The sequence below is a fragment of the Blennius ocellaris genome, assembly GCF_963422515.1.
Source record: "Blennius ocellaris genome assembly, chromosome: 3".
NCBI lineage: Eukaryota > Metazoa > Chordata > Actinopteri > Blenniiformes > Blenniidae > Blennius > Blennius ocellaris.
Genome location: NC_137652.1, coordinates 10,261,853 through 10,284,720, shown reverse-complemented (window position 1 = coordinate 10,284,720; position 22,868 = coordinate 10,261,853). Strand labels below are relative to the sequence as shown.

At 38.1% G+C, this 22,868-nt stretch overlaps 2 protein-coding genes across 2 annotated transcripts; both read right to left on the bottom strand.

Annotated features, from left to right (window-relative positions):
- Positions 1 to 1,769: 1,769 nt before the first annotated feature.
- fabp2 (fatty acid binding protein 2, intestinal) lies at positions 1,770 to 3,190 on the bottom strand. Its single transcript, XM_080494267.1, has 4 exons — positions 3,081 to 3,190; positions 2,505 to 2,677; positions 2,116 to 2,223; positions 1,770 to 1,932 (listed from the first exon to the last, which is right to left on the bottom strand). The coding sequence occupies exons 1-4, from the start codon at positions 3,145 to 3,147 to the stop codon at positions 1,882 to 1,884; spliced, it is 399 nt and encodes a 132-aa protein (XP_080350393.1). The 5' UTR covers positions 3,148 to 3,190; the 3' UTR covers positions 1,770 to 1,881.
- A 5,312-nt stretch (positions 3,191 to 8,502) lies between these two features.
- gucy1b1 (guanylate cyclase 1 soluble subunit beta 1) lies at positions 8,503 to 21,747 on the bottom strand. The gene is made up of 13 exons (XM_080494253.1): positions 21,636 to 21,747; positions 21,253 to 21,326; positions 18,970 to 19,070; positions 18,722 to 18,840; positions 17,086 to 17,283; positions 15,781 to 16,011; positions 15,474 to 15,590; positions 14,348 to 14,481; positions 12,904 to 13,101; positions 11,391 to 11,628; positions 10,485 to 10,625; positions 8,909 to 9,063; positions 8,503 to 8,661 (listed from the first exon to the last, which is right to left on the bottom strand). Exons 1-13 carry the CDS (start codon positions 21,636 to 21,638, stop codon positions 8,511 to 8,513), a joined length of 1,860 nt encoding a protein of 619 aa, XP_080350379.1. The 5' UTR covers positions 21,639 to 21,747; the 3' UTR covers positions 8,503 to 8,510.
- Between the last annotated feature and the right edge of the window lie 1,121 nt (positions 21,748 to 22,868).

Here is a 22,868-nt window from a genome sequence, read left to right as displayed (position 1 = left end):
GTATTGTGAGCATCCAACATTCCCAAGAATACACACAAATCAGTGTTGCTCAGCTGTCCATTATCAAGATCAACTGTCTTTTAATGCTAAAAATCCTAAACCACCTCATATTTATACATCATTTCTCTTTCCACTGGGCACATTCTCACTCTGAACCCTGCTGTGCATGTGTGTCACATCTGTGCGGTCATGCACTGAAACTAAATACTCAAAAACACTTAAACTGGCAGTTATTTATTGACGAACCATATCGTAAAAAGTCGGCCACACTATATAACACGGCAAGTTGTATTTTCTTTATTGGACCAGGCGTTTATCTCACTGATACTGCACACAAAACACACACAGGACTTCCTTTAAGCAGCCTGATTGTACTGTTATAAAGGTAAATTACTTGTTTTAATATGTAACTATTCTCACTGGATTATGACTTTACTCAATTATTGGATGAAGTAACAATCTGTTCAAGTATATTAAATTACCTTCCCGTCGTCCCACCTGCAAGCTGTTATAACACAACTCGTAGTTAGACCTTTTATTTCCGGTGTGTTTTCTGATATTAATTTGTTTTGTTTTTAAAGTTTGGAACTCAGTTTTTGTTCGACACGCGAAGCGTTGCGTCTTCAGTTGTATCAATAGTGCCTTGAATTTTTTTTTTTTTTTTTTTGCTTTTTCTTTTTAAGTGAACCACATAGTATCTATCAAATGAAGAAGATAAGGTGAAAGAGAAGACATGGATATCATGAAACCATTTTGAATATGCAGTGCTAACTGTGACATGTGTCCACCACTTTATAGAAATACATGAGTCAGAGCAAATTTACCATGAAATTGACTATCCTCTGATTTTGATCCAGGCTGTGCTTGTGTGATCAGTCTCATCAATTTATTGATGAATTTTAATCATATGGATGGGGAGGATTTTGTAAAATTAGGAGGTTGAGTATTCCTAAAATGCCCTTTCACACCTGGAATCTCAAAGCAGCAAGCTCAGCAGTTTGTCTTGCTTTTGGGTGCGACGTAAAAAGTTTGACAACTTCAAATGTCATCTCACAGAAACTTGAGCTTTAACGTAGCAAGGGAAGCACTGCCGGGTTTGAAGGTGTATTTATTTATAAAAACTCTCCTTGAGTTATTGTGTGTGTGTGTAAAAGATATCTGTGTGTTGCACCTGCCTTTATTTAAATTGTTTATATTAAAGAGGCGGTGGAGAAGTGAGGGATCTCCCTTTGTGGTGCATAACATCCCAGTTGGCATTGCATCCATCCATATCTGATCCTATGCTAAAGGAGAATTATTACACTGTATTGCTTCAACACTTGAGAACAAAAGAGAACTTTCAAACGTACGTCACTGATTATCTCTGGTGAGTTACAGGCTGATGTGGCCTGATGTGTAGGACTTGTATGCCTCTCTGAATCCTGTTGTCATACCTCTGTGTGGTCCGGTCTGTGGATGTGGCCTGACATTAATGCTGAGTTGAGTTGTTGACGTTTCAGTGAATGCTTCATGACTTGTGTAGGTACAGATCAATTTAACGAAACGTAAAATCTGTCTACACTTTATATTTTTGTAGATAATATATATTTATTTTTATTCATTGTTGAATAAAGTTTCAATTACTGTATCACTCTGAAATGACTCGCCTCACTGTGTCGGTTAATGTCACACAAACGTCTGGTTTTTTTTCAGTAAGAATGATCATTTTGACAAATGAAAATCAGAAGAGCAATTTTTTTAATGCAATTATCAAAATCTGATGTGTTACATCTAGTGCACTTGTTTCTGCTTATGTGTTCCTGTACATAGTTGATAATACAAAACAATACTGTTAAGTAATCCTGATGCCAAATATGTTGTTCTTTAGTTGGTTGGTTTCATTTAACATTTCTTGAAAATCCTCTTTGCATCCACACCTTCATAGTTGTAGCTCTGCGGGGAAAATACCATGTCAGTTTGAGTCATGTAATTTTACAATCTGAAAGAAAGTTTTCAAAAACTTACATTACAAATGCAAGTAATCAAGGAGACAAAACAGGAAACCTTCAACCCATCTAAACACTTATAAATGTTTACTTAAAAATCAACATTTCTACGTCCTAATCCCAGCCTTACCTGTACGAGTTCACCTCCTTCGATGATTCTGGTTGTTGTCAATGTCTTTCCATTGTCCTTCCTGTTGAAAACCCCCTTCAGGGTGTCTCCCTCCATGCTCCATGCACCCTGCACAGTCGAAACAAAGATGTCACAAGAAGACCAGGCAGGAGATATTCTTGCAAAAGTCTAAAGGAAGGCTGTGTTTATTGGTGTTGCGGTGAGCCGAAATCAGTTGAACCAGAATAACCACAATTAAAGCCAAGTCTTGGTGCACTGCTGTCCCAACTAATGAATGCTGAGCGGCTCAGCACACGTGATTGGAAGCAGAACAGTTTTCATATCACAAGTGTATTGAGTATTTCAGTGAATCATTTGGGAGTGAAGTTCAATGTCGCTGTCTTGCTCACAGATAGCTCTGTTCCATCTGCCAGGCTGTACTCAAATGCGACGCCGAGGGTGAAGTCTAAGTCCAGGGTGCGGAAGTTGCTGCTCTCCTTGATGTGAAACTTGTCTCCTGTCTGTTCGATGGTGATTTTGAGGTTGTCGTGAGCCGCCAGCTTCCTCTTCACCATGTTAACGCCTGTCGAGAAAACAACAATAGGATTTAAACAATGGCAGGCAGTTTGTGAGGTTTCGATCTTTTAGCAAACAATGAGAGAAATCTCTTGTATTTGTAGAGGTTGCTAAAATCAAATCACAAAATTTGGTTCAAAGTTTAAATCCGTTTCATTGTATTTTCCGCAAAGTTTAATTATCATTATGAATGTGATGAAATTCAAATAAATCTGCATGAATATTAGATGCTTGTGAAACAGTGAAAAGTTGTGCGTTATTAGCAGTAAATCAGATCCAGATGACATGACAGTCCCCGCGACACACAGGGTGCAGCCACAGGTATACAGTTCACTTCATTACTCCAAACTATGCATCTTTTAAAAAATTATTTTAAAAAAAGCACGCCAGCAGTCTATTGCAGTACTCACCCATTTGTTCCATGAACTTCTCATAGTTCTCACTGCGATCAACCTTCCAGTTGCCATTGAAAGTCATGGTGGCGGTGAGAGTGAGCTGGACGACTCTGCAGCAAAGGAGTGTCTTGACCAGAGTCCACTGCTCCTTTTAAATCCACACATCCCCCTTATCGCCACATCAATGTGATTGCTGATGTGGAAGTTTAAAGCTCATTTTCCCAGGGCAAGATCCATAATGTGTTGCTTTTTCAATGGGGCAACAACCTGTTTAACCAGTGTCTCTGTTTGCGAAAGGTGGTAGTCATAGCAGGAACACATTCACCACATTAAAGCACAAAACTGCAATTTGCTAATTATGCCCGAGTGTGTGCCTCAGTACAAGAAATCCCAAACTTAGTGTGGCTGTTTTAAATGTAACTGAAAACAGCAGATTCCTGTCTCACTGCAGCTGAAGCTGAGCAATCAATTGAGATAAGAATATGCTAAAGCTCATGCAAAACTAAACTTGTGCATGACCACAGAATCACTGCATAAACATGCAAAAGTCTTATCACAGTGTAACGGTGTCAGATGCTCTACTAGTACAACGGCGATCCGTCAGGTTGATAACGTGTTACATGTGATACCTTTGACCTCAATCTAGTGATTACTGTTAAGCAAGACCTTTGATATTTGGAGTTAATATTAACCGTTTTATGTTCTTAGCATTTTGGGAAACTTCGACCTGAGAGAAATCCCTGAACTCTGTCAGTGACAGCTGGAAAATATACATATATAAATAAAGGATGCAAGGGCTATGCAAGTGTTTTTCACTATAAACAGTAAGCTTTATTGTCTTTATTAAAAGTGCATTGAGATTAACGAAAATGTACAGTATTAGTAAAGATACACAGTTAAACCTCTACAAGCGTGTATTTCTGACAGTAACTCAACAACGAGTTAGAAGTACTGACATTATTTCCCCTCATTTAAATATGAAAACTGAACCCGATTGGATGGGAATTTAAGGACAAAAAATAGTTGCCGCATACTTTCACTCATAATAAGCTGATGTGCCCTAAATGGCGGAATGTGACACTCTTATCAGCCTTTGAAAGATGCAACTGATTGCACTTTTACGAGCGTGGAGGTCTGGACCTGGTGCAGGGACCTCCACGGAGAACAGGTTAAGCAAACACTAGTTTATACAGTTTGTGTTTGCCAGCCAGCCTGTCTGTTTGATATGTTGTCTGTTACAATGGCTCTGAGTAAACCCAAAGCTCATCCAGTGGGTGTTTCCTTGACTTTGAGTTTATGTAGTGATGCAATATTTATTTAAAGATTAATAAATAATGTAGACACAAGAGAGGAACTGTATGATTGTCATCAATGCTTTGTTGTGATATTCTTTTAAACTGCCCCCCCATATCTGAAAAAAAAAAAAAGATAAATAAGATAAAGACGCCATTATCAGGTCTGCTTCTTATCTCAGTTCAGCTCATCCTACAAGAGACCTTTGCCTGACCTTCGTTTCCACCACAATGAATCTTGATCTTTTCAGACAATAGAACTTTCTACTATGACTCCAGGTTGATTGAATCCTCTAAAATGTTATCTTTAACATAATGGTCATCCATGAGGTTTATCACAGTTGTAGTATCAATTGTATCAGCTCCTGATTATAACAGTGGATTAAAAAAAAAAAAAAGACGGGGGCAGTGCTACTGCAATGCCTCTGATTAAAAAGGCTGTGATGTTTACACAGATGTAGGCTTGCGAGCAGGAGGAGGCTGTCGCCCTGATCATTGAGCTGTGAGAATAATCGGAACGCAGAGACTTGATTATTTTTTTTTTCCCACACTCTTTATAAACATTGAAGGGCCTGTGAGTAAACGTGCTACTTCCTCATGAGTGATGACCAGTGACTGTAGTGGGGTTGAACAGACTCTCATTCTCCCGTCTGCCTAACGACACTGGTGACTCATGACTTGACAAGTTATTGATTACGTTCCAGGATTTGAAAAAAAAAACAAAAAAAACAAACCAAAACAAAACAAACAAACTGCACCCTGTAGGTTTTAGAGGTTACATCACCAGCACGTGTATAACATAGTTGAAGGCAATGTGCTTCTCAGTGTGTGGCAGGAGTGCTAACCACTGCACCGTACAGCCCTATTCCGGAATGCTTTTTATTTTTTTTATTTTTTAAGAATTACAAATAAGAAGTATTCTCAAGTATTTACCTTTTTCCAACTGGTTATTGAAGTATTACATAATCTAATTCCTTTTTTATATATATATAACATTAAACCAATTAAAACAATGTCATAGAACAGTTGTACAAATCGTTAAAAACAGAAAGGACTGTAAATATTAGTATATGTATTTTCACTCATAAAGTCACTAATTAAACAAAAAAAGGGGTTTGTTTTAAATAGTATAGACTACAATAGTACAGGAGCACACACGAACACGCAAACCCCACAAAGGCCCGAGGTGTAATTGATTATTGTACCACTAAGTGGAGCAATTTACAAATAAATCCACAGTTGAAGTAACTATTTTCTTTAGTTAAGTTTTCTTCAACCGTTTACACACAAATACTGGTACTTGAGACATGATGGCCACAACATATAACTCATGCATCAAAGCCATGGACTTTCTGCAATGAGAACTGGTAAGAAATCTACTCTCACTAAAAAAATTGCAGGACTGCATAGCAATAGAATACTCATTACAGTACAGTACTTGAGAACAATATTGCCTGTAGACTGTTCTGTAGGGCTGTAGAAACAAAGGATGGTTCAAGTAGGAAATATATTTGTACTTTGCATTCCCACACAGTATTTTACTCTTTGTTTTGCAGAAATGAAAGTTTACCAACACAAGGTGATCTGAACCTCTCCTGTCTCCTGATCAGGAAATTGACAGAATGAACATGGTCCTACAAAATAAAGCCATAACATTGTGGTGAATACAAAGAAAAATATAAAAAAACAATGAAATGTTTCAAACACTGATTATCTTATCCACCTTCATCGTGTGTTATTTGAACACACTTCAGAGAGAATCATGACATTACTGTGTGCAACCAAGCCCGAGATAATCCCAGCTGTGTAAATGACACATATTTCAGTATTGTAATCATGGCGATTGTGCTTCACAATAGTGACCACTCTGTGCCTCTTTCTGATACTGTCACGTGTGTTTCAGAGTCGTCGGGGTGGAGGCGGCTGCAGTGGAGGACAAGTTCATCTTCACTGATGAGGTTGATTCAACCTCACAAAAGACGAAGGAAGGGAAGGAACGTCATCGTCATCGTGCCTTTGTTGAAGTCCCTGACCAGTCTGGAGGGAACATCGTAATGGGTGCAGCGATTACACACCGCGGTGTCATTCATCACCGTGCGACCCTCGGCCTCAACAAAACACTGAACATCTGATCACATTCCTGGACACCTGACACAACACACTCGTTCCACCGGGTCAGACAGACGGCCCAGAGCAGCTCGGGTACTGTTGTCACTGTGTCACCACAGAGTTGCTCTTGTTCGCCACTGTCCACTCGTGATTTTTAGTTCTTTATCTCCCTCAATATTCTACATTCCTCAATCCTATTAAGGACTTTTGTTTTGCCCGTAGATGGAAAATGTATGACCGAAATCCACAAATCCTTAACATCGCCTGTGATGTAGATGAGGTGCTGTGGCCAGACCCAAACAGAAGAGAGGAGGCAGCGTAGTTTGTTTTTACTGTAACTGTATACAGTAAATTCTTCTGTTGTTTTGTATGGTCAACTTTGTGTTGGTTAGGATGTACACCGTGTATGTACATTGCTTTTGTGGAAAACAATAAACAGATTTGTTCCCGTGTAATTGTTTGTTTTTCCTATAAAAACAATGTTCAAAAATATTTGACCACACACTTATGTATATAAAGTCCATAACACTAAACAAAACAAATGCTGAATAGAGAAGACGTGTTTTCCATTGATCTTAGTGTTTTAGATGGCCCACCTCAGTCTTAAACTGGATCTTATAAATGTTTACTCGTGTGACGTTTTGTGTGTGTTATCAACCGACAGTAAAAAAAAAAAAAAGTTCATACATTTGGTTTTACTTTGAATCTATGATGTGTATTATCAGAGAGCGACAGAATCCCCAAAGTCACTGCAAAGATCCTCACTTTTCCAGACGTTTCATGGTTTCCTCTTTTTGGACACAAACAAAACTCAAACTGTGTAATCATAGAAAGACACTCAACTGTATATTTTTACATCAATAACTGGAGGGACTTTCAGTTTAGTAATGATTAATTAGAAAAAAGTAAATCTATCCAACACACTGAAGTAATAGATTAAGGTTTATTTTACCAACATCAAGGAGGCACATACAGAAGCTTGAGCCATAAAAGTGTTCAGTGTTGTCTTTTCAGAATAATCAATATAATTCAATTAATAGACATTTATTTTCAGGATGAAAGAAAAAATATAAAGTAAAGTGGGGGGAAAAACCCATTGAATATCACAATACTGTGCACTATAAATATAAATACTGTTTACACACGTTAAGGTAATTGTGCAATGATTACAGAGGTGTAATAAATACATTAAATAAAGTAGCATGTAGGAGACATCTGGACATGGCGACTTTCTGATGAGTAGATAGGAAATGTATAACTATATAATTCTATCAATTGGCAAATTGCACTAATTTGTGACTTTAGGAAATGGTTCATAAATATTAAATCTATGTGTGCAATGTAGTATATAACTGTAGTTAGAATACAACATCTTGCTTAATAACTGATGGACACAGTGAAATAAATACAGTTAAATACATGAGCTCTAAAATCTATAAATCCTTTTTCCTCTTTTGATGGTGCCAGTGTCTAAAGTTCAGTGTAAAACTAAATGTACCTCATATCTAGGAAAGAACGTATGAAAGTAGTACAGTAATGTAATAGTTCTAACTGAAAGCATTTTAAATAAATCGCGCGCGCGCGCACACACACACACACACACACACAACCGTTCTATTTTTGGCTGAGCTGAGACATAAATTCTTTGTATATTTTAAAAAGTTTCACAATAGATGAAAAATATTTTGTACATCAAAAATTTTGAGCAAAATTCTGATTATTGTATAATAAACTACGTACTTTTTCTCAAAAAAAATAAAGATAAAACTAGCAAACTTTAAGGTACCACATACTATTTCACTAAACTATCCATGAATACTGCACGAATATAAAATATAGTGAGGTTAATAGCAAGCTGAATGTGGGAGGGCCATCGTACTGTTTCACATACACGCTGAAGCAACATTTCATCGTACTAAAAAATATCTGTATGTCTCTGGATAGATAATCATGTTCCACTGGATTATATCAGCTCTGCCTTGAAATATTACTTCACAGTAGCAAAGTGAAGCTTCCATTTAATGAGTGTTCCAGTGATAATTCTTCAAGCTTTAGCTGAGCCGGCCTCTGTATTGTCAGTGGGCATCCTGGATAGAAACCACACCTTCATCGGATCTTTCTTTCCTTTCATGGTGATGGGGCCCCGATACTCCAACTGAAACTGAGGGTCAGCGTTCTCAGCAGACTGCAAACATCTGCAAACACAGTCACAAATTACACATGTTGGAATTGTCCTCGCTGGCATGGCGATTAAAGATGAAGCCGATGGTCTCTTGGTTCACACTGAAATGAGTTCTAGTTGTTCTTTCATGTCATATATTTTCTCACCATTAAAAACTGTGTTTAAATTATAAAATTCCTACACTCCTTCTAAACAAATGTTTTCTCCTAAAACCAAAACAAAATACTACTGATAAAACAGAGAGAGGCACTGCTTCTCACCGGTAAGTATATTCAGACACATTTATTTTTCCCTTTTCCCCAGTCGTCTCGGTACGACTCGTGAGGTTGACTGTATTTCCAAAAAGGCAATATCTGGGCATCCTTTGGCCAATGACCCCCGTCACCACTTCTCCTGTGTGAATCCCAATAGTAATCTGAAAATAAAGGGAAAATGTAAAAGCAACAGTTAAAAAGAAATGAGTCAAAGATACTCCTGCTCTTTCTCAGATTAGCAAATATATAAATATTTGCTGTGAGGAATGTTTATATCTCCTATATGAACTTTAAATTTAAAGCTGTACGTTTTAAACCTAATTTTAGAGCCTGAAATTACACATATAAAAATATGTAGTTATGTACAGTAATCCTGCGTGAAGACCAAATGATGGATTTGATCAATAATTAGAGTTTCACACACACAGACAAATATGTTTCTTTTCGTCTTTTAGTCTGTTGACACAAATTCTTTTAAGCTTTCGACTGAAAAGGTGCAACATTCGGTGGGTGGATATGAGACTGACTGCCAGGAGTCTGTTCATAAACACAAATTATTTTTCTCAAGGTTTAGAAATAAACAGTTCTAAAAGTAGTCTTCTGCAATCTTGAAACTAATATTTACACTCCGACTCGTAGGCACTTCAGCCCGCGTTGTTTTCAGAACATGAACATGCCGCGAGTGTCGCAGACAAATGAGAATCTATTTTTGGCTCCAGGATCGTGAGATGATTTGAGTCTGTATCTGCAGCTAAACCCAGCTCCTCTTCAGCTCGTGCCATGTCACAAATTAAAACACGCTTTTGTGAACCAGACACGATTTTCCGAAGTTACGTCTAAACAGTCATTGATACAATAATAATCTCTAACAACCTGTCAAACAAAGGGTTTCAGCTTTTTTTTAATTTAACTTTTCAATGCTCATTACTTCAGTGCTCTAATTCGCTGAAGCATAGCTGTATCTGTAATTTATAATATAGTTAATTATATATATATATATAGCACAATAGCATGAAAACAATTGTAAATGTGGCACGCTTAAATGAAGTAACAACACATTATAATAGTGAAAATACAATGGTTGGAAAGATTTCAACTTAATTTGGATTTAAAGTATGATGAGAGTGGTTGATATAATTAACAATAATTTAATAAATACATAAATAAGAACTGAATTGAATTGAATGTCATAATTCAAAGAATTGCAAATTATTTATGCCAAAAACACTGTCCAGCAGGGACATAATAAGACACAAACAAAACAAATAATGGGTTGAACATAATATCAATCTGCAATATTACTTCAAAAAATGTCACCCAAAATGTAATAAATGCTCAGTATAAGAATATATATTTTACAATATGCAACTCCTCCTGTATCACACTATTGTGTTTGAGGCTATCTTTCCTTTTATAATATATAGCTTCTTTTTTACTCTTTTCTTTTTCAATTTACCTTCTTTTGGCACTGCTGTCTACAGCGAACCCTGCAGACAGTATTTCATATTGTGGGCAAAATTCCCCCTGGATTTGAACCATTTTCCTTTTTTAAAATTTTTACAAATACGATTTTATGTCGCACCTGCACAGGTTGGTCGTCCACTTTGACTTGTCCAGCGATCTCCAACATGTCGAGAGCGAGGTGGCAGATTGACTTGGCGTGGTGTGTGCATGGCTCCGGCAGCCCGCTCACCGTCATGTACTTATCACCAACAGTTTCCACCTTTATACACACACACACACACACACACACACACACACACACACACACACACACACACACACACACACACACACACACACAGACACACACGCGTGTGATTTGTGCTTTGGCTTCACTTTTGTTTCATGAGGAATTATCTGTTCAAACCAAATAACTGAAGGAGTTTTTTTTAAATATACGATAAAACCAGAAATAAACTGAAACACCCATAGATAAACATTTAAACACTTACATCAGCTTTAAGATATTCTGGGCCTCTCTGAGTCCAGTCAAAGCCTCTGGACCACCTAGCCATTCAGCTCATAGAGTAAATATTACTTCTTTTGGTGACCCAGTGCCTGAGGCCGATCCCCTGGAAGTGCCAAGGTCTGTTTGACTTCTTAAAGTGCATTCTTGTCTGAAAGCCTGGAGTGTAAATCTGCTGCACAAGGCCTATAAAATAGTGGAGTCCCTCTGTAAAACTGCACTTTGTTTAGAAGTTAGTGCAACCCTTGGGGAAAAAAAGAAAACTCCAGCCAACTGATAGAAGTACTCTCTTCTGAAGTTGCATGTGCTTAAAATTGCGAAACATTATTAGAGTTTCTCAGCTGCAGAACCGGTGGAGAACATGGGCACTTCAGTATCACAAGTGGATTTTTGTTTTGTTTTTGTTTTTTAATTTTTTTTAATTTCCAATCTGATCATTATTATGTTCAAGGTTTTTCCAGTGAGAGAATGTTTCTGTATTGAGTGGTATACAGGAATTGAAATGTTCCTGCCGCCAACCTTGTATACATAAGGGTTCTTCCGCGAGTCCGTCAAGATGTCGAAACGTGTGTAAACATCATTGAGCAGGTTGACTATCTTGATGGCTCCCTCGGCAGAGGCGTGCTTGCTGCAGAAAGCGTTGAATCCCACAATGCCGCTGAAGAGAATGGTCAGGTTGTCGTAGCGCTTTGCCGGGACTGGACGTTTGTGTCGCAGCTCGTTGGCAACGGATGGCGGCAGGACAGAATAGAGCAATCTGAAAAGACGAGGGGGAAAGGAATGACTTGAGCTTTGAGCGGGAGGAAAGTCGTGGCTCTCTCAGGCAGGGGAGTAACAGGCTGGGGCTGGCACACACACACACACACACACACACACACACACACACACACACACACACACACACACACACACACACACACACACACACACACACACACACACACACACACACACACACACAGACACACACGGGTCTGTCCTGTAGATCTATTTGTTCACCCACCACCTTTTGGTCATCTTACTATGCAAACTGCTCTCCGGCAGGAGGGTGGTGTTTCTATGGTAACAGGTCAGATTATGGCTGCCTGTTAAGAACCAAACACCTTCCATGATGCATCATAATTTCCAAATACGTGCTTCATATGGCTAACAAACCCCAGAGTAACACAATATGTGTGCAAATCGAGTACATTTACATCTTGGGACAAGTATACAGATAGAAATGTAACAGCAAATATTTTTAACAATTCAAACACAATATTGAGAAGTGTCTTTTTTCAGTGCATGTAAAGAAGCCAAATGAGCATGAATATACTGGATGTTGTTATTGTCAAAATCTATGGTCTCATAAACACTCTCTAAAGCAAACAGCAGTGCAGCAGCACTTCCCTTAAATATTTAGAGAGGAGCCATGAATTCTGATCAATGTTTGTGGCCTGAGGCCCTTTAAGACCAGAGAATGGTTAGAATAATAATAAAGGGATCCTGCGGGAGTGGAGACGTCTCCCTACCAGAAGACAGGACAGCCACAGCAGTCTTGATAAAGACTGCGCTCCACCCATGTTACTCATCTCCAGCTGTCGCCCACTGCTGTGCCAAATGACAATAACAGGTCCTTTTCTGAAACCCTGAGTGTCCGCACCACAACGACAACTGAAGACAAACGTAAGTATATATCATGTCAGTCAATAGAGACAGACCCCAGGCAGGCTATGTTGCCATGTTCATGTAATCTGTTGTATATATGTATTCTTTTGCATCCCCCGTGTCTCTTGAATAGACTTTTGTTTTATCTTAATAGAAGACGAAAGGCGTGTTCTGGTTTTGTTTTAGTTGTTTTTTTTAAACTGTATTAATGCACAATATCTGACACTTATCTTTTGGACAAAGGAAGACACTATACTTTAAAAAAAATATGATAAATAAATCTACCCTTCATGTACAGTTATAATGCTTCTTTCGCCAAAAACTAAAAATCCAAGCAAGCATGTTTCCTAGCTTTAGACGAACCCACTAATACAATCATTCAAACCTGTCAGTCTTCTTCTTCTCGTCCTCCAGGGCCCGCAGTGTGTGCTGGAGGCGATCTGTCAAGATTTCCAGCTCTTGGGTCAGCTTGTACTCCTCACGAAACTGCTCACCCAGCAGCACCAGGTCACGCGTGGCGTCATGAAGTGGGATGTCACTCAGGTACAGCCCTCTCCGTGTCAGATCATCCAGATTCATCACACTAATCACAAAGCAGAGAAGAGCAATCTTTGGAATGTTTGATATTTATTATCTCTCTTTATCAATCTATTTGAAAAGAGAAAACCGGAACTTACAGGACATACTTTTGCTATCTAATCAAGTCTTTTTTTTTAATTGATAATCAATAGAATGTAATGTGTCATATGTGTTTTAGCCAGCGTTTTAGTTGGTAGAAGAAATATGATGTATATGATTTGTGTCTGTTGTAATGTGTTGTAGTGCACTGTATTGTACATTACAAAGTGACAAAGGGCAAAGCATTGATAACATTTTCTTCAAACAGAATATTGCAAAGCAACTTATTGCCTTTTGCTCGTACCAAGTAGAACTCTAAATCAAACACAACGTAAAGGATGAGCAACAAGCAATGAGCTCACCACCGTCTTGTTAGGGCTGAGCCGACTGTCTCCAATTAAATGTGCCTCTTGTGAGAAGAGGTCAGTCGCTGTAGTCTGCCGGTTCTCTGTAGTCAAATCAATGACCATGCTTCTAAACCTGACCCCTGTTGCTCACTTCCTTTCAAGCAGCGACATTTAAAAACACTGATCTTTTCATGTTAATTGCACTCAAAATCAGAGGACAAGATCTCTTGAACCCCTGCTTTCTTGTAGGCAATATTTTACTAAAACGTATGATTGGTTGAGAAAGATTTCCCATCACTTTGTTTGGCCATTGCCTTAGTTACGTGTTGTAGTTCTGCGTTTCTGTTATACATTGCCGGTGGTTATTGTTCCTTTGTCCTTCCCGCCTGTGCTTGGTTTATTAAGTTAGACTTTTGTGAGTGCCGTGAGTTGAGGGGATGTTTGATGCATTTGACAATACATGGCAAGCTGTGATTAAACAATCCTCAATAAATGTGCATTTAATCTACATTTGCTTAACAAAAAAAAATCAGCAATGCAAGTGTTTCAGATAGTTACTCATCTTGCACATATAATTACAAAAAGGGATACAAGTACAACAAGTACAGACCTTTGAATGGAGTGTGGCAAAATACAATACAAGTTTACTTAAAATTCTTATCAACCTGTCATATTTCTTTATGTATGTAGCAGTGGTTGCATTCACCTTTATAAACATTCATATAGACAATTTTACTTTTTGTTTTTGGCTCCCCCACACCAGAAATTGGTCTTTTCTAATTCGGTGGATTTCAGGAGAGTGAGGGCTTAGCTGCACATTTTTCTTCAGCGCTTCTGTCAGGACAGACTGCACTGTGAGCCTACCTGGGTGAGCAAAGAAAAAGGATGTTCTCTGCCTCTGGCAAGTAAATCATCTGTCCTTTCAATCTCAGACAGCTGATCTCCACCCCCGTCAGCTCGTCCTCATTCTCTACCGTCTCCACATTCAGCAGGCCCTCCTGTCAGGATTACATCACACTGATGAATATTTCATTACATGTCCTTCTCTAAATCTGCCTAAAAACTGGGCACCAGTTCAGCTCACACTTTATTTTTAAAACTGCCTTTTCCTTGGATTGGTAAATGTATCACCTCCATATAGGAGAGAATTAGTTGAGCTTTCCTGAGAGTATCAGTCTCTTCACTCTGTCTTCAATCTATTTGGAGCACAAAACAACCCAGATTGCAAGGCCGTACTGTTGTACAATGTGATAAAGAGGAATATGAAAGTATCCATTTTAATCAAGTCTACTCAGTTTTATTAGGATAGATCTTTTTTTATCGCACTTGTGGCGGAAGGAAACCTGACGTTCAAACTAGGCAGGTCCACGGTGATAGTTGAAATGTCTTCGATCCCTGTCAAAGGGAGCAACTGAGTAGAAACTAATGTTAGTATTTTTTTATTTTTTTTTTAGACAAACTGACCTGTCTTGACCGTCAGGCCCAATAATCCACGACCCTGAACTGGAGGAAGTGGTGAAGAAGATAGGTGTGTGGAATCAACGAACACCCTTCTTCGTGCTCACAAAAGCAAGAACAAGGTCTTGTGTTTTGAAGCCCTGATATGCAATACGGTTACCAGAAATGTTATATTTCAGTTAAATATTTACTTTGAAAGTTATTGTTTCAAAGGAAAAAAATTGAAAGCCCTATCTCAATATTGGACATTTTGACTATTGTGCTCCACTCATTGCATAACAGCAGTGCACAATCTCTTCATTCTGTCTAAAAAACACACTGAGCTAAATTTTAGACGGCTTTCTAAAAATATCAGTGAGCTCATCCATATTAATGTACTGTACAACACTGTAAAGGCATTCTGTCAACTCCAATCCAACCTCACTTTGATTGTACTGATCTTCTGCTTCTGCAAAATCTAAGCTGGTACATGAAAAGTATCGAAGTCACCAGACAAGGACAGAGGAGAAGGAGAGTTAAATATAAAATCTACCTTGCTTCGCAGAACAAAGACGGTGTTGATGTGGGAAAGGATGCCGTGGTAGCTGAAGTCAATGTGAGGACGGACCAAAGAAAAAACTGAAGGGAGGATGCACGTACCCGGTTGAAGCTGGCATATAAAAAAAAGAAATATAAGAAAAATTCTGTGACAGTGAAAATATTCCTGTAAGATAAATTAGAAGAAAGAAAAAAACAGAAACAAACAGGGCATGTCCTGCAGTACTGATGAAGCAAACTAAAGTATGGACTTCATAAGCTTGTCTGTCCAGAAATTATCATAATTAGATTTGGGGGCACACCTGTGGCAGGACTCTGTAAATGGCGTTTCCACATTGTGTGAGCATCAGGTCCTTGTCAAACATGAGGTGAAATGGGAAAGCCTTGCAAAATGTGTAGGGGCTGATCCGAGTCTCCTGTGTGCCGTTTTCCTCGAAGCCGTCAAGGTCTTCATAGAACGCCTCCTCCTCTGAGTCTTTTTCCTCGATGAGAAACTTGATGTGGTCACACTCCTCGCTCTTTGGTTGGATCATCTGCATTCGGTGACATTGAATAAAGGGTGTGAAATTGATGATAGTGCTATAAAACAACCCAATATTAGGATGTCATTATACTTTGGCACAAAATTGCAGCAACAAGTCTAACATAATTCAATTGTTTGTATTTTCCATGATTGATTTCATGAATATTATTTAATGATAGTGTTTTGGAAAAAAAAACAAAAAAACAAAACGATATATATATTAGGAGGGCAACAACTGGCATTATGGTGTGGGTTTATGGGCAAACGGCTTGCTGACGTCAAGAGGCTGTCTCTGCACCCTGTTGCCACAGCAACACTGGCTAATATTTTCAGAAATTGGGTGTCACGTTTGGAGCGTCTGCCATTTTCTGTCCTGTCTTTATACACACACGATTGAAGGAGGAAAAAACAAAAAATATCCTGTCTGTGTCATATAATTAGTTTTGGGTGATAATATAATTGATGAAACGAGGAGGACACTCCATCCAGACACGGGGAATAACATGCTTAAATTATTGATTACAGGCTATAATTAACATACAAATACTAATAACATTAACAAATAGTTTCGGACACCAGGTCTTAAAATCACCCATTCAAGGTTTAATCAAAATGTTATTAACCTGGTTAATTAAGATGTAAGTTGTAAATGTAAAAAAACCAGCATTTCCCCTGTTCATTAATAAATATGCAGTACACAGGCACAAAGTTAAATTAAAATTGAGGAGCAGATTTAATTCCCTGAAAGACTCTCAACATCTCAGCACAAGAGACTCTATAACTTGGATCTAAAAATATACTCTGACTCACAGACATTTGCCAAAAATTCACAGTCAACTGCAGTTGGAACAGCCTTCCCATTAGGGTAGTTGGAAAGTTTCTGTTGTTTGATAATTACAATATAACCTCTTCAATTATATTCTGAGAGACAAGCTCTTAAATTCCAGCCTGGATAGCATCACAGGGAAACAGGTTTCTTTATTGTGCAGTGAATTAAAGAGGGACTGTGTTAAGTCGTCTTTAGATAAAAAATCAGGGCACTGCTGACAATGTGCACACAAAGAGCAGAAACTGCAAAGCAGACCTTCATCTCTATCTCGGTTCCATGGATTTGTTGGGCAACGGTTTTAATGATGCCAATCACAATGTCTTGCAGGCCTTCTCTCTCTGAGTAGTAGTGAAGAATCAGATTGTTTCCTTTCTCTGCGTCAGTACAGCGAAACGAGGGAGCCCTCATTCCTGGATAAATGGTACCCAGGTGGTCGTGCAAGGCATCCAGATTCTAAAAAAAATGCAGATTGAAAATGAAATATGCAACAAGGAAATGAAAGCAAGCTAATTAAACCTTGGCTGGCATGTCAAAGGTTGTACATTGTTGCTGCATAATTATACCTCAAACAGAAATAGATAAAAGCAGATTTAAAACATGAGGTGACTGGAGCAGAGAAAAACAACAGGTGTGTTTGTATTAAGAGTTTCACATGATGCCTTCGCCACAGCATAAATGAGAGCAATACACTTTAATTTAAAAAAATGACACAATCAGAGGGAAATCACTCAACATGTGCAACTACTGAGGAAACTTAATCTCTCTAAGACCTGGATTGTTCTCTGATCACTCTCCTCTTTTTTTATTTTTTTTTTCCTGGACTTTGTTTTGTGGAAAAATCTGATGTTTGACCTTCTGCTGGAACCAGCTGCTCAAACAAACATCTTCTTGATTAATGCAACTTCAGTTCATTCCTGGCATTCCTCTACTTTGTGATACAAGTTTCACTATGATAGAAATTAGCAAGTGGTGCGGATCTGTCCTTCATGTGATGAACAGAGTGCTCTCCTTTCAGAGGTGGACAAGTCTCCCCACAGTAACTCATCTGAAGCAAATGTGAGATTAAATACTCAAAGCCAACCAAATTTAATAGTGAAAACAGCTGCCTGATGGACCTTACGTGACTCTACCTCTTTATATGGCGATGAATACTCACTCTATCATCTTCAACACTGAAAAAACTCAATTCCCAGCATCAACCTCTGTTGTACCCAGTGTCGTCTACAATATACTGCAGTTTAGTATCTCTGGGTTGTTTCTTCCTCTTTTCCAACATGCCAATGGGCTGTTTTGCTGAAAGGGTGTTTGTTACAACTTACTGCTCTATTTGTGTCTGCACAATATTGCCTCGCGTTTTAAATGGTAATAAGTCCTTTACTACAGAGGTTTTCTTTGTCGATTTTAAACAACCAAGTTGGAGGTGCACAGTATGACATACATTTATTTCTCAATATGGTTGTTACTGTTTACGCACAAATAATAGATATATGTTTTACAGATTTCAGGTTTCATTTAAATCAAAGCAGCGAGTTCCACTTGAACATGGTGTATTTCCCAGTATTAAATGGAAAACAAGTCAGATTTAATGCAAAAAGCCCATAATTGTTTTTGTTTAGCTACAATATCTATTGTGCCTCAAACTCCAAAAATTCCTCAAATCTTACTGCGAGGTGGTTTTCAGAGGACTTTGAGCACAGTGAACACTCAATGTCTTCACCAATCACATGTCACCAATCACAGGCTTTTCATAATAAAGTCTCATGGTTGCAATGATTAGTTTGGTAAATAAACTCCATCCAAGCCACTATGGAATTTCACAATAATAGAAAATCCATTTAAGTTTTTCTCATCAACTTGAATTAATATTATCTCTTAAATGCAAAGGTCCTACCTGCAAGAATTCACGGACATTTGAGCCCAACACACGTAAGATGGTGTCATATCCCGATTCCTGGCAAAACTCAAAAAACATCTTTCCGAACAACTGTAAGATGTCTCCTGCATCAATCTCTGAAATACAGAAAAACAAAAGGTTAATTTCTCAGCTTGAAAGGCACATTATTTCATAAAGTCCGTCTTTGTTGTATATAACATTACATTTGTGTATTTTCAAAGATTTCAAAGTGTGCTGTCACTTACTGAGAACTTTACTTGCAGCTGCAACTAGATCATATGTTTTGGCATCTTCATATATGATTCGAACGAGGAACTGACCCTCAATATCAAGCTGAGCCTCCCTCCTGAAAACAAAGGGAAGCAGTTACTCATGAGCTGCAGCAAAAATGTCACAGCAGCAGTAAACAGTCATTGGAGGACGCTTGCACAAGCAACCAATAGCTTTGCCTTTTTGGAATTGCCTATCTGTTGTTGCTTAAATCACGTACGGAGTTCTGTTTACATGAACAACTCTGGGGCCTCCTGTGTGGCCTCTCAGTGTGCACTGTCCTGCTATATATTACACAGACATTTAAAAAAAAAAAAAAAGGTTTCAGTCTTGCTTTGAAGGGACCGAGTGGTTGTAAAACGACACGAATAATCAGCTTTCAATCGACTGCAGCCTTTTTGATAAACACTCATTCATCTGATAGTACATGTTTTACTGCTACCTAATGAGACTCTGATTAAGAATGTTTAACTGAGAAAACGGACTTGATTTACGGGCCTGACCAGCAGCCTCTATTTTTTTCAGACCGCGATACAGCTGGAAAAACATACCAAGGCTGAGATGTTTACAAAATAGGAATTCTACTTTAAATTGCTCGGCTCATGCAAACCTGCAAAGGAGCAAAAGGACAAATTTGATCAATTGAGCGTGTAATAGCGATGAGTTACTTTTGGAGACACAACACATAAGCCTGTCTCGTGGTACTTTTTCTGTGGCAGCATGGAAAATGACCACTTTGGAAAACATTTACACAAAGCAGCTGCAGCTGTCTTTTCCCTTTCTCTCTGTTTAGGCAGGGTCAAGCCGCGGGCAGTTTAGAGCACGAATGTAAAATAAACTCAGTTTGAGCAAGATGCGTCAACATACTGAAAAAAAATGTACCGTTACGATGAAAAATTGAAGAGAAAAGCTTAATAGCTCCAAGGTCTTTTAGAGATGGGACATGCATAATAGCAACCATCCTCTGCATAACAGAAAACCTTGCTGATTTGCAGAATTGCAGTACAAACCAAATATATATACACACCTATATTAAATTGTTTTAATCCTTTATTCTTGATGCACGGCTTTTTCGTCAATTCAGGAATGAAGGTTTCCTACCCAGGGGTAGATTTTCTGTTTGTTTATTATTTCTTGTTTCACCTGAGCTACATTTCAATTGCATCTTACATACTTTCACTACAAAGACAACAAAAACATATATGAATTCAACTGTCAACAGTTGCCCTCTATTTATCTTCCATGCTGCTTTATCTATCAGCAAAAGCAGGGTGACAGTCAACAGCTTCTCTGTAAATGTAGATTGACAGCAATAGTAAGGGAGGAAACAATAAAGTTTTTGAATTATTAACAATGGATGATTCCAGTCCATCAATAGGCAAACTACATCATATTAAAGTACTGCTATTATTTAACAACCAAACCTTCAAATGTAGTAGTTTAATTAGTCCATGTGGAGTAAAACCATCTCAAATCTACTGTTTGAATTTGACGTTTGAAAAACACAATGGTGAGGCACAGAAAATGCATAAATAACAATAATCTAATCATTAATGTGATTAAGAGAGTGACAAGGCACGCTTCCTGGAGTTTTAACTTTAAATGAATTACATAACTTCAATAATTAGTTGATAACTACATTTTGCCAAAGAACATTGTGATATTTAAAAAAAAATTCAGATCTTGATGTGTACATATTGAATAGGTTATTGGCTCTGTCTATTCCAATCCAATCCAATCCAACTTTATTTGTAGAGCACATTTTAACACAACAGCCAAGGTTGACCAAAGTACCTCACAGTTTAAAAGTAATAATAAAACAAACAGTGAAAAAACAGGGTAACAATGACTAAACATCACAGTATCACAGTGCTCAGTTACTGCTAAAAGCCAGCTATCATACATGAATTGTCGATTTTACATGAATAAGGCTCATTTATGCTTCACCTGGCAAGTCAATAGTTTAAAAAAAAAAACAACAACAACAAAAACAAACGCAGACAATAGTTTTAATGAGCCATTTTTATTTTGCTCGTGTAAAGGTTAATGATTACTGTGAAAGTAAACGCGTGTCCCTACTGTACACACACACACACACACACACACACACACACACACACACACACACACACACACACACACACACACACACACACACACTTCTAGGAGGCCCTGCTGTTTGTGGTCAGTGGCTACAATGTAACCACTTCGGAAAACAAAACAGGCTTTTCAAAAGCAAATACATTCGCAAAACTCACTTGATGTCTTCCCACACTTCCGGCCCATAATTCCTCAAAACCAGGAGTTCCAAGGCGTGATTCACAAAACCATACTGTAAATGCATGGAAAAGACGAGCAGCGTAAGATTATAATTATTTTATGGAAGGAAATAATGGTCCTTCATTCAACTATTTCTTTTAATACATGCTTTTACACTTTACATAAGCTGAAAACGCATGCACACCCAGTCCACCTGTTAATGGAACATTATAGGCTGAGGAAAATTAAAGGAAATTATAGGAAATGCGCTCTTTACAGTAGTAAGCCAGCAGGGAACGTCACAGATACCGCGTCGCGCAAGAAGCAGCCTCTCTCACCGACATTTATCCCAAACATAAAATCCACAAAGCTGTATACGTACCATGGCGGTTGCGATTTCTTTTTTTTTTTTCAGTAAAATCCGTTGAACGTGAGAAAAACCTTCATCGTTTGGTACAGATGCTCAGTGTATCTGTGTCCATCCTCTCCAGTCGTCTGGATTTGACTGACAGCCCTGCTGTCCAATAGAAGACCGCGGGGCGTCTGACGTCACAGGGCCGTGTCCAATGGGAACGAAGCTGCTGGTGCAGTCCAAGTGATGCACACCAACCCGGAGTCTCCGCAGATAAAGTTTCTGCACAGCCTGTTTTACGCATTATTTTAATAGTCTTATCGGAAGGAAATCATTTGTTTTATATTCAAAGAATTGGTCAAACGCAATCAATTCTTCAGCCAACGAATGGTACATCCAAGTGGCTAAACATAAGCAATCAAAGAAAATACAAATCAAGCAATATCAAAATGTTAAAAGAATCACATCCTTGGCTCATCATTAGTGGTTTTGTTTTTTGCTTTTTTAATTTACACAATCTCAAAGTAGAAAAGCTCAATATTAACAAAGTAAAAAATCAGTCTTTATATGAGTGTGCGGTAATGTGCAAAAGATGCACTTCTTCACATGCTTGTCTGTGATGTAATACCATCAGGGGGGCCTTTGAATTGTCCCAACCCTTTCTGCAGCATGACAACCACCCATTCAATCCCCCAGATGTATCTTAAGATATATCTTCAATGACAAAGAGCACTGTCCCTTTACTTGCACACAGTGCTGTTTATACACCATACTGAATTATCATTATGAACACATTCATCCTTAAACAGCATTATACCTTATATTGCCTCTTGGGGATTGTTAGTTTTAATTTCAAACCTTTTCAATGATTTCATTATGATGTATTTTATTTGAGCTGATCATACTTCTTTCAAAACAACCTGTTTAAAACTTAGAGATGGGGAGCTGTATGCAAGTAAGATAATAATACATATAATCAAACTGGAGAAACATTACTTACTTGTCATAATTTTTTTTATAAATGCATATAGGGTTTCGAGTCAAGAACCTGACTGGACACATTATCAGTCACAGATGCATATATAGTCATTGTGTTGTATAACAAAGTCAGCCACTTAAGTCTATTAATACCAATATTTATTGCACTTTGATTACATTACAATGATGATTAAAGCACATCATAATGAGTGACAATAGTAAAACATTCATTGTATTCTTCTTTGTATAGGAAAGGGGTGTTTTGAATTTTATGTAATAAATATA

Coding starts and splice junctions, on each gene's coding strand:
- fabp2 (XM_080494267.1), bottom strand. CDS start 3,147: ATGACTTTCAATGGCAACTGGAAGGTTGATCGCAGTGAGAACTATGAG. Junction 2,224..2,504: donor CAGATGGAACAGAGCTATCT/GTGAGCAAGACA, acceptor TCGACTGTGCAG/GGTGCATGGAGCATGGAGGG. Junction 1,933..2,115: donor AAGGAGGTGAACTCGTACAG/GTAAGGCTGGGA, acceptor TTTTCCCCGCAG/AGCTACAACTATGAAGGTGT.
- gucy1b1 (XM_080494253.1), bottom strand. Junction 14,482..15,473: donor TCTTTGTTCTGCGAAGCAAG/GTAGATTTTATA, acceptor TAATCCTGACAG/GAGGGCCTGCTGAATGTGGA. Junction 11,629..12,903: donor GAGAAGAAGAAGACTGACAG/GTTTGAATGATT, acceptor TCGTCTTTTCAG/ATTGCTCTATTCTGTCCTGC.